We start from the raw sequence: 11,487 nt of genomic DNA, 5'->3' as shown, positions 1-11,487 counted from the left end.
CCCGGGGAGGGGGTGGTGCCCCGGGACCAAATAAATCCCCGGGAGCCGGTAAATCCCCGGGACCCGTTGCGCCAGCGGTAGCCGCGTGGTGCTGATGTTCGGTGAACTGGCGCTGTGCAGCCGCACCGGGAAGGGCGGACGCGCGGCTCGGGGGCGGTTTCACAGCATTCAGGGACCCTTCCCGGGCGCCGCGCTCACCCCGAAAGTTCGACGCCACTGCCGAGGATCACCAGGGAGTTTCCAACTGGAAGTTCCCCGGGAAAGTGGCTGCGATCCCGAGAGGATCCCGCTGCCCTGCGGGCCGGGACCGAGGGTTTTGGGGGCACCCACCGGGAGTCCGTGCGGCGGGACGGGCACTGGTCACCAAGAGCGGCCGCCCTACGCCGGGACCCCGAGGGGTGGCGAGGGCCGGGGGGAGACTGTGGGACTGCAGTGTGTCTCCCCGGGATGGCCGTGTCCCCGCGGAGCTGTCTTGTGGGGCTGGTTTGGTGGCATTTCTCCTGCGAGCAGGTGGGGTGGACCACAGAGGTCCCTGTCCCGTCCCCAAATTGTTTTTCACCCCCCCGAGCCGTGGGCATCCGTCCGCTCCTGGTTGCCCGGGGATCTCATTCTGTTCCTGGCGATGCTGGTGGCTGGCAGCTCGCCGGGGCTCGAGGCTTTGCACACCGCCGTCTCGCTCCCCGTGGATTTGGGGAGGGAATGGCGATCCAACCCCGCAAAATGTTCTTTTCCAGCCGCCTCTCCCGCGTTTTCCTGCCCCCCGCGCGGTGCCGTTGGCAGCGGGCACTGCGGCCGGTCAAAGACAGCGTCTTCAGAGCCGGTTTACGGAAGAGCTCTCAAAACTCCCTGATTTCTTGACCCACTGCTGAGCCATGTGTCGCTGCCATCACGTACCCCAGCCCACTGCGTCAAGCTGGTCCCCCCGGGGACGGGACGGCGATTCCCCGAGCCACCGGCGACTCTAATGCGGGGTTGCCCCGCGGTGTCACGGCGCCGGCTGCAGCTCCTACAAGTGGTTTGACCTCAATTTGTTTTTAAATAGAGCCACTTCGCCTCCCGGGGAGGCTGCGGGGGTAGTGACGCAGCCCGGTGCCCCCGGTGCCTCTCGGCAGCCTGGCGCGACGGGGACGGTGGCAGCGGCGTGACTCGCCGTGTTTACGAGAGCGCCGCTTCTCGTATCGCCGTCGAGTGGCACTTGTGCCTCCTGCCCACGCAGGGAGGTCACCGTGTGCCCGCCTGGGCAGCGCTGCCTGCCCCCTGCTCCGGTGCCCCCGTTGCCCCAGGTTCGCTCCGGTGCGGCCACGCTCGATCGGAGCTCCCGCGGGCGGTTTGCAGCAGAACCCCGGGCATCACCCACCCGGCGTTTCTCCCCACGTCCCACAAAATGCGTCTGAACACCTCCCTCTCCTGCCTCCGGCACGGCCAGGCAGGAGTGCAAACGTTTTGGGAGTTTCTGGAAAAGCTCTGTCCCTGAATGGGATAAAGCTGACCGTGCTGGAGGATCCACAGCCTGGCGGCTGCCTTGCTAGGAAAGCTCCCACCGGCAGCTCTGGGTCGCGGTCCCTCTGCTTGGGGACAGTCCGGCCGCTGAAAGAGCTTGTACCGACCAGCTGCAAGGGCGATTTACCCCATCCCGGGATGGGGAGCCCTGTTTTGTCTGGGGGAGAGTCCTTCGGTGGGGACCTGGGGGCTCAGGGGCAGAGTGGCAGCGCCGTGTGACGTGAGCTGACATTAACTCCCACCTGCTTCCGCGGGTGCCTGGCACGCTCGGCCCCCTCCTCACCGAACGCGCCTTTCACTCATGTAGTTAGGAAAAGTTAACTTTTCTATTACCGCACATTTCACTTATCCAGATACTTAATTACCATTGTCCCAGGGAAATGTCAGTGTGACTCAGAGACACTTTCCCATTAGGAAAAGACAGATGAATATTAAGTTGAGTTGGTGGTGGGTGGGCTGGCTCCCAGCTCCTCTCCCGGGGGACCCTGTCACCCTCCACGCCCTGGACCCGTGGAGGACCCTCTTTCCCAGCTCAGTAGATCTGTGGCACTTTGCTCTGGGGACAGGAGCAACTCAACCTCCCACCCAAAGGGAAGAACCTTATTCCAAACCACATTTCCCTCTGCGTCCTTGGGATTTGCTCAGCCTCTAACACATCTCCCTTGTGTGCAATTACCCTGTGCGGGGAAGTGACTGCACCCCAGGCCGCTGGGTGCATATATACATAGATACATATTCATATAAAAATAATGGCTTTGGTGTAGAAATGCTCCACCCCAACGTGTCTGTGGTGCCCGCACAGCCATCAATCCCAGCAGAAAGGATTAAACTGCCTGAGGGCTGCCCACAGCCCCTCGCCCAGGGTGTTGTGGTCGTTTGCAGATGCATTTTGTTCTTCTCAGCTTTGTTCTGTGCCTGCACAGCCCAGCACATCCCGATACAGCGAGGTGGGGCCGTGGCTGCCCTCTGCCCCTGTGGGGCCTGAGCTCCATTCCCCCCTTGCTGCAGCACCAGAGGTGGAGGGATGGGTTCCTCCGTTGGCCTTGAGGAGGATACAGGGCTCTCACTCCCCACCCCATGCCCTCTCCCTTAGTCCCCCTGTGTTGGCACACCCCCGGCCTGGATGAGTTAAAATCCACCTCCAAACAAAAGCCGTGGGGTCCTGCCTGCTTTTCAGGGTGCAGGAGGATGCCGAATGACCTGATCACCCGCCCTGATGGAGCACCACAGGTACAGCAGCCGTGGCTGCTGGGTGCCCAGCAGAAGGTCCCAGCCATGTCCATGGCCCCCCACTTCCCTCACCAGTGCTGGGAGGGTTGAGCAAGGGGGCACCAGGTCCAGCAGCTGGTGTTCGAGCTGGGAGAACAGCAGGTTGCTGGGAAACATCCCTCTTGAGCTCCGATAAAAATAGCTCCATCTTCAAGGCAAGAGGGCTGGCTGCACTGCCAGCGACGCAGGGGATGTGTCTGCACCCACCGGGTGTGGGGACCAGCACAGGATGTCCTGTGGGGTCTGCACCTCGGACCCCTGTCCCACACATCTCTTGTGACAGGGTGCTGTGGGACAGCGGTGCAGGGGTTCAGGGGTTGCCTGTCATTGCCCCAGTGCTGCTCTCCTTTGTCCCCAAATCAGACTTGGAAATGTGTGAGAACAGGAATCAGGGCAGAGTGGGGAAAGTGGGGGTGTCTTTTCCCTCCCATCCAGCTCCCCCTGCCCCTTTGGTTCATCTCTGTGCTTGCCCTCATGAGGAGGGGGTTTGGGGAGATGTGGAGATGGGGGGAAGCCCTGTGCCTCTGAGCCCTGGCATTGCAGAGGTTGGGGGGTTTCTATGCAAAAGCTTTTTCACCTGACAGCAGCTTGCCTGTGTGGGCTGGGACATTCCTTTCCCGGGGCATGAACACCCTCTCCCTTCCCAGCAGCTTTGGATGGGCTCACTTCTCTCCCCAGCGTCGCCACGAGGACGGTGCCTCTCCCCAGGCTGGGGAGCTGGGTGAGAGGAGATCAGGGCTTCACCTTTCCCCCTCTATCCTTCTTTGACAGGATTTAAATTTGATGTCCAGGGGATTCACACCTCCCAGCAGTCAAACCCCTCTGGGACGCAGCTGTGTGGGAAGACGGACAGACCCCATCCCAGTCCTCTGCCTTGTCTGGGGCACGCGTTTCGGCCCTGAGGACCGAGGCTGGGCACGATGGAAGTCTCCGAGCGATGCAGCCGCAGTGGTGGGATGTGCACCTCGGTTCCCGGGGCGGCCGGGGGCTGCGGGGAGGCCTCGGCGGTGCGGGCGAGCCTGCTCGGGAGGTGGCGGGGATGCTGCGGGGCTGATTATTCACAGCTTCCCTCGCCCCGATTGGCTCTGCCGCCGCGCACAGCCGGGCCCCGCCGCAGGAGGAGACTCCGTGGCCATAAAAGCGGGGTGAGAGGCAGCCGGCGGCGAGTCCGGTGGACAACCCGGGCAGCACCGTGGGGCCACCTGCCATTGTGGCCTTGCCACCGATGACTGGCTCAGCCTGACGCCCGTGGAGGGACACCCATCAGCCACGACCCGTCCTGACTTGGCGAAGCGGGTGCTCGGCGGGACGGGGAGCAGCGGCAGGTAGGGCAGCCGGGGTTGTCATTCCCCTTCCATTATGTGGGCACGATCAGGGGATCGCTCTTGCTCCCCAAAAAGCGACAGTTTAAGAACACCCCCTGAGAGTGGCTTGTGGTTGGACTTGTATTATTTTGGGGAGCTTCCACATGGCTGCAGGTCCCTCCCGTCCCTTGAGTGGTTTCAGAGCCCATGAACAGCTTGTCCAGAGCTCTGCTGGGGTTCATTTCCGTGCTGCTGCCGTGCCTGCCATCCTGGCAGCAGGATCACCCAGGGCTTGGAGGGGCAAAGGGAGCGGGCAGAGAGGATGGGGGGTTATCTCTCCCCCTTCTTGGCTCAAACAGCAGTGTGGCTGCTGAGTTTCAAGTGATTCTATTCTAAAAGTTACCAGCTTTTTTGAGAAGCCTTGTCCTGACGGTCTTTCCAGGAAATTTTTAGAGGTGAGAAAAGGAGCTGCTGGAAGGTTGACTGTTCTTCTCCACCAGAAATATGTGCAGGATCCAAACCTGTGGAGTTGGACCTGTGTGGGAGGAGGGATCTGCTCAGTCTGGGAGAGCTGTTCACATCCTTCATTAGGTATAATCACAGGTTAGTCAAGATGGGGTCAGTCTCTGCTCTCTGGCACACACAATCCTGATTCCTTATCCCTCCTTGGGTCACCAGGTCTGTAAATTGGCCCCTGGGGAGCATGGATGCAGCTTGGGGGTTTTCCAGCACAAAGCCTGGTCTTTGAAGACTCAGGTGGAAATGAGACAGGAGACGAAGGGACACCGGCAGGCACCTGGCACAGGTAGAATGTGCTGAGAGTGGCCACAGAGGCTGGGACTCAGTGCTGGCATTGCCAGACCCTGCCACAATCCTTCCAAGGTGTTCCTGCAGGAGGGAGGGCACCGGCTCCTCCAGGTAACACAGGATTGAGCTCGAACTCTGCTTTTCTTCTTTCTCCCTTTGTGTTCTTTTCGCTTTTTCCCTCCCTGCTGCTTCTTTCCTCTTTTGTCCAAAGCTCTTTGTTTTCTTCTCCTTTTCCTCTTTTGCCAGTCCTCCTTATCCCAGCTTCAGGGGCAGGCAGGGCACTGCCAGGACATTTGTAGCACCACCTGGACATGGTACGTTTGCAGTGGGGTGTGCCAGGGTGTCTTTGGCCACGCTGTGCTCAGAGATCTGCAGCTCCCCTGAGTGCCATGAAATCCTCTGTCTGCAGTAGGGTGACAGGGATGGGACACACGGTGTCCAGAATGCCAGAGGTATGAACTGTGCAGTGTCAGACAAACCAGCAGCTCCTTCCCAGCACAGGAACATCCCTGGTGCCATTCTCTGCGCGCTGCTCTGGCTGCACCCACGGGGCTACCGGCAGCAGAGGAGCAAGGGAGGGGAAACGGGTGGGGAGAGGGAGGGAAAAGGTTCCCGGTGGGGCTTCTGGGAAGCAGTCATCAGCTCTTTTTGGGAGCTTCATTCCCCCTAGTGCTGCAGCTGGCACCTACCTGTGCAGCTGGTGTGTGATCGCTCCTCGGTGCTGTCTCGGTGGCCCTGATGCAATAAGGGACCGTCCCCATGTCTCAGTGGCGAGCGCTGGCTGAGGTGACACTGTGCCCCTGCCATTCTGGGCAGCTGCCACCCTGTTCCCTGCCGTGCTGCCAGGGCACTGGGAGGATTCACGGAGCTGGTGGCCGTGCAGCCAAGGAATGCAGACAGCTCGACACACGATGGTGCAGATAATTCAAATTAAATTTTAATCTAGCATGAATTAATACTGTGGCATTAACATTTCTTCATCAGTACCAATTACAGTACATTAGCAGCTACTGCTGGAGAACACAATAGTCTCTAATATGCGTCATTAATGTGTAACAGATCCCTCTGGGTCATGCCTTACCCACCCTAGATAAAAGTAGCAATGGAGGCAGGCAGGGGTTTGCAGCCAGTGCACCCCTTTGGGGCTGGCTTTTGCTCTGGGGCTGTCAAGGTGCCGGTGGCACTGTGATCCTGAGGCACTGCAGCCAAGGTTGGCAGTGGCCCCACCAGCCTCACCTGGGGTCAGGTATAGCACTGCCACCTGCAGAGCCCCTCTCCCAGCTGAGCACAGTGTCCTCCTCTGCAGAGGCCAGAGGCTCCATCACGGCTCTCAAATGTCTGGAGGATGGTGATTGTGGTCTACAGGTAAGCTTGAACCAAAGTCCTTCTTTTTCCCCCTTTCTCCTGATGCACTAACCCAGCAGACCTGGTGGGTGGGAGTGGAGATGAGGCTGTACTGGTGTGGGGTACAGCAGCCTGGAGTGAGTCCACACTGGGTCATGGCATCTCCCCATCCACTTGCCACAGCAGCCTCCGTTTGCTGTGGTTCTTTTCCCCAAGGCCAAGGGGAAGAGCTGGTGATTCATCCGCCTGCACCATGCAGACGTGGCAATCACAGAGAAACCCAGTGCTGGGGAAAAAAGGGACTTTACTTTCTGATGGTACGGTAAGAGAGATGGAGAGGATAGATGGGATGGAACTGAGATGAGATGAAATTATGAGATACAACAGTGGCCATGTCCACAGTGACTTGGTGGCCACCAGGGACTGGCTATGGCTCTGGCCTTGTACCAAGGACCAGGCTGCAGCCAGGGTAAAGGGTCACATCTTGTCATGTCCCTTCTGGGAGCGGAATCTGGAGGTGAGTCATACGGGAATGGGCATGGCACAGGTCCCTGTGTATGTCCCCGGGAGCAGCTCCCAGATGGAGGTGGTAGGTGCTCAGTGCCTGTGGAGAGGTGATGGGTCCCCAGAGCTGGCACAGTGATGGTGACAGGCTCTGTGCTGTCTTCCTCTCTCCAGGCAGTGTCTGCGGGGCGAGATGGCAAGGCGGGCACTGGCACTGGCACTCTGCCTGTCCCTGTCTGCGGTGGCATCTGCCAACTGTGTCACCCAGTGCTCCCTCTGCGCAGCCCAGACCCGCGGTGCCGAGAGCAGCGTCCAGCCCCTGGTGAGTGTTGGCTCCACACAGATGTGAGCCAGGGAGCCACAGCAGTGGAGTGTCACGGGGGCAGGGTGGCAGAGCTGGGTGGCACCTGGCAGTCATGGGCACCCCAGGGTGCTGGGGTTGTGCAAACTTCGGCTTCTCACTGAGATGAGCATCACGGTGGGCACAGACCTCGGGCCTTGGCGTGGGGACACACCTGGGGTGGGGTGGGGTGGAAGGCAGGGGCTCACCTCGAGCACCTGTGGCCGCTGTCTTGCAGATGTGCCTGTGGGAATGCCAGGGCTCCTTGTCACCCGGCCCCGAGTGGGAGATGTGCAGGAAGGCGCTGGCGCTCCTGGCCCCGCTGGTGGCCCTGGCTGAAGGGACAGAGCCATCCCCGCAGGAGGCACAGGAGGATGAGGCAGAGCCGGAGCAGGGTCTGGGCCCCGCAGAGCTGCCGCTGGCACCGGCCAAGCGCTACGGAGGATTCATGAAGATGATGTCCAAGGGGAAGCTGCTGTCCCTGCTCCGTGAGAACGCTCACAGCAAGGGCGGCCTCAGCAAGAAGTTCGGGGGCTTCAGCCGCAAGCCAGGGGAGCGAGCGGCCCCCGAGGACTACCCGGGGCCGGCAGGGGACGGGGATGAAGAGCCCACGGGTGCTGGGGCTGAGGGCCAGGAGCAGCTGCACAAGCGCTACGGGGGCTTCATGCGCCGCATCCGGCCCAAGCTCAAGTGGGACAATCAGAAGCGCTACGGGGGCTTCCTGCGGAGGCAGTTCAAGGTGATCACACGGTCGGACGAGGACCCCAGCGCCTACTCAGGGGAGGTCTCAGACCTATAGAGCCAGGCGTGGGACGGCAGCACCACGGTCCCCACACTGCCACCCCGACTGTGCCATCGCCCCCAGCCCTGTCCCCTGCCCAGCCCGCTATGGCTGGTGTCACCCTTGCCTCATTCCCCCAGGGGACCATGAGTTCCATCCCCAGTTATCTCTCTCTGGTTCACCTGCCCATCCTGTGCACCGAAGGGACAGTGCCACTCCTCCGGGTGCTGGTGGTGTGGCTGTGGCCCAGCCCAGGGCTCCCGGGGGCACATTGCTGAGGACACGTACCCTCCGTCCTCCCGCGGCTGCCGGAGCACAGCAGGGTCTGGAAACCATCACAGCTGAGGTACAGGGCAGTGGGATCTGAGCTCTGGGAAGGATGAGCCAGGGCAGGATCAGGGAGGTGGCTGCCATCCGTGGCCATGGGCAGAGGTGGCTGGTGGAACCACAGCACCATCACCAGGTGCTCCAGCGGTGCTGAGCCCAGCCCCCGCTCCCCTTCCTGAGCCTCTCACAGTGTCCCACTGATCCCAGCACCCACCTGTGCCCCTGGGTTCCCCCTCCAAGAACGACTCTAGAGGAAGGGTCAGCCCCTTGCCCCAACACCCAACTCCCCCCTGCAGTAAATAAAAGGCAGATGCCAACGAAGCTGAAGCCATGCTGGGTGCTGAGCCTCCTCTGCAGGGCAGAGCAAGCATCCCAAATTGGGGTGCCTGAATGGGCCAGGGTGCTGGCTGTGAGACCTGCAGGCAGCACACGGTGGTATCCTTCCCATGCTATGGGTGCCAAAAGGAATGCGGGACCCCACACACCTCTGGAGCCATGTCCTGAGTGTGACAGGGCCATCACAGCTAAGCAGGGATGCTCAGCCTGCTGCAGGGACATGTAGGATGCTGGAAAGTATCTCCTGCAGCAGCAGGGAGGGGAGACTTCCTTGGGAATCTCAGCTGCTGCCCCAGTAGGGAAGGGACAGTTGTGCTGAGGGCAGGGGGAAAACTGTCCTTTTTCTACTCATGTGTGACACCACCAGCAGCAACTCAGTGCTGAGGAAGCCCAGCCTGGGCAGCAACTTCACTTTTGAGTGTGTAGCCTCACATAGCAGTTCCTGGCTCTGGTGAGACACAGTTCATGTCCCAGACACAGCCCAGGCACCCCAGCTCCAGGCTGGGAAAGCAGGGAGGTCCCTGGAACACTCAGCTCATTCACAGCATGGGCTGGAGCCAGCACCCAGCCTGCCTGCACACCAGTCTGGGCACCCCAGCTCCAGCTCAGCTACCTCCAGCTAAAGATGCAGCAGGGCCAGGCCCTGGTCAGTCCTTGCCCATGGGGTGCATTGTTCCCCTCCAGCACCAAAGCCTTCATCCCAGCCTCGACCTCCCTCCTTCTTCCCTCCCTCCAGCACACACTACAGGGCTGTGCAGGATGAACCCTCCTCTCCTCCTCCCTGCAGGACACACAGAACCCCAACCCCACCCTGCAGCCCCAGTGACAAGGTGACCGCCCCTGAGCACAGGGACACGCTGATGTGCGGGAGCAGCACAGGACTTTTCACTTTTATTATAAAAATATCTTGCAAGCAAAAAGAAAAAAAAAAACCAACAAAAAAACCCAAAAAATAGTCTGTACAAGCAGTCACATTGCTCCCAAAGCACCCCCAAGGACCCCAGTGCCCCCAAGCCCCCCACATTTCCACTGCTGCAGGAGCCAACAGAGGGCAAGGCTCCACATGGTGGCCCAGATAGGGGGCACATGGAAGACATTTGTCCCCATGGGTGGGTTGGGGGAGCCTGCCTGGCCCCCAAGACAGAGCTGGGGTACGGGGTGGGGAGCATATAAGTCTCTTATAAACTCTGTAGGGTTTGGGGGATTCTTTACTGAGGCCTCGGTCTTAATTTTGCACATCTTATTCTAGTGTTAAGTACACAGCAGTACACCCACGTACAACACAAAACATTGGGGGTTTCAGCTCTAAAAATTAACAGTTACATGTCAAACAGTCAAAACATGTTACACGGTACCTGCGGGGAGCTCCCGGGGGGAGCCAGGCTGGGGGGCCCTCACACGCTTTGTACAAGCCTGGGGCAGCACTGGTGGGTCCCAGTGCGGGGCAAGGCTGTGCACAGGAAGATGATGATGATGAAGAGGATGCTTGGTGCTGGAGAGCCAGACCTGGAGCTCCCCTGGACAGCAGGGTGGGGGCCTCGGCTCAGCGGCCTTCCAGCCTCTTGGCCTTGGGGCGAGACGGAGGTCCCGCAGAAGGGACACTTGGGAAGAGAGGCGGACACTTTGGTCCTTCCTTTAAAGCCAGAGTTTGGTGTCCAGGCGTGGTGGCAGAGCCCCAGAAGGCAGTGTGGGGGCCCTGCTGGTCCTGGGGAGCCGTGGGCCAGGCAGTGGCATCCCCATGAGAGCTGGTGTGGAGGCACTGTACCTGTCCCCTCAGCCCAGCTGGAGCTTCCCAAGGAGCTGCTGCTCCGCTGGCTGAATCTGCTTGCGGGCAAACCCGGCACACTGAGGCTGAACAAGCCCTCACAGGGGTCCTGAAGGTATGGAGCTGGCAGCCCCAGGACCAAACTGCCCCCAAAAATCCTGTCTCTCTGGATGGGAGAAGACCCCCCACAAGTGTGGTGGGCTCCATTTCCATCCTAAAACACAGGTACCGCAGTGTATCTTCACATCGCTCCCAGTGCTTCCAAGAGAACAGTCTTGGAGAGGAGCAGAGCTGCTCCCCGCAGGACAGGGGGTCCCAACAGCCACTGCTCACTTCCTGGTGATCTGGACGCTGGCATACTCGGAGCCGGCCTCCTCGGGGCGCGGGGCCGGCCGCTTGGGCGCCTTGCTGAGGTGCACCATGTCCAGGTCGGCGTAGGTGAGGTTGTCGTCGCCGTTGGGCGCTTGGTTGGTCTGGATGCAGGCGTACTCCGACTGCTGGCTCATCTCCACCATCCGCCGGATCGTCTTCCTCTCCTTGTCGAAGTTCAGGTCCGCGTAGGTCAGGTTGTTGGGGTCGGATTCCTGTGAGAGGCACCAAGAGTTCCTCCTCTGGGAAGATGCCCCTGTACCCACAGCCCTGTTCTGGAGTCAATCCCACTGCAGCTCGGCCCAGGGGACCGCTGTTCCCTGCTTGTGTGGGGGAACAATGCCAGCAGCCACCACCCTGCAGCCATGCTCTACACCCCATTCCAGCTTCCAATCGTCAGCCACCCTATCACCCTGTCCTGGCTTCAAAACCACTGCCACCATTCCAGAGCTGTCACTGAAGCCACTCCATCCCAGCAGGGCCAGACTGCCCAGCGATGCCCACGCGGGAGCTGGCAGAACCTGGGTGGGATGGACAGATTGCTGCTGATCACGACTTTGCTCATAGCTGCGTCACCAAATGCAAAATAACTCCACAAATAGCCTGGCTGGCTATCGCACAGCTGGTTCTCCAGGCAGCACCACCCCAGACTTTACTGGGAGGAGAAGGAGGAGGAGGAGGAGGAAGGAGGAAGGAGGGTGAAGGCAGAAAAGATTCTGAGAAGTGGCTACTCTTTTCCTGGGGCAGCCTCTCTTCCACCTCCAGCCACAGAGTGGAGACACTGAGATGTTTCACTGGAGAACCACCACCCTCCACTGGAGACACTGAGATGTTTCACTGG

The 11,487-nt window shown here is 60.3% G+C and overlaps 2 protein-coding genes across 5 annotated transcripts in view; one reads left to right on the top strand and one right to left on the bottom strand.

Annotated features, from left to right (window-relative positions):
* Positions 1-3,929: 3,929 nt before the first annotated feature.
* On the top strand, positions 3,930-8,503 carry PDYN (prodynorphin). 3 transcript variants are annotated; one of them, XM_015647211.2, is made up of 5 exons: positions 4,010-4,094; positions 4,516-4,676; positions 6,187-6,245; positions 6,903-7,050; positions 7,307-8,503. In XM_015647211.2, the coding sequence occupies exons 3-5, from the start codon at positions 6,226-6,228 to the stop codon at positions 7,865-7,867; spliced, it is 729 nt and encodes a 242-aa protein (XP_015502697.1). In that variant the 5' UTR covers positions 4,010-4,094; positions 4,516-4,676; positions 6,187-6,225; the 3' UTR covers positions 7,868-8,503. The 3 variants fall into 3 exon arrangements, with proteins under 3 accessions (XP_015502699.1, XP_015502697.1, XP_015502698.1); XM_015647212.2 differs by lacking the exon at positions 4,516-4,676 and having other exon boundaries at positions 4,011-4,094; XM_015647213.3 differs by lacking the exons at positions 4,516-4,676; positions 6,187-6,245 and having other exon boundaries at positions 3,930-4,094.
* Positions 8,504-9,375: 872 nt separating this feature from the next.
* Positions 9,376-11,487, bottom strand: part of LOC107213116 (tyrosine-protein phosphatase non-receptor type substrate 1-like) — an 11,847-nt gene continuing 9,735 nt past the window's right edge. For both annotated transcript variants that reach the window (XM_015647168.3, XM_015647167.3), the window contains one exon: positions 9,376-10,861. In XM_015647168.3, coding sequence (XP_015502654.1) covers positions 10,607-10,861 — 255 coding nt within the window. In that variant the 3' untranslated portion in view covers positions 9,376-10,606. The remainder of the gene's footprint in view (positions 10,862-11,487) is intronic.

This window comes from Parus major, chromosome 20 (assembly GCF_001522545.3).
Source record: "Parus major isolate Abel chromosome 20, Parus_major1.1, whole genome shotgun sequence".
In the NCBI taxonomy this organism is placed as follows: domain Eukaryota; kingdom Metazoa; phylum Chordata; class Aves; order Passeriformes; family Paridae; genus Parus; species Parus major.
Note: the sequence above shows the minus strand (reverse complement) of the source record. Positions and strands in the feature narration are given on the sequence as shown.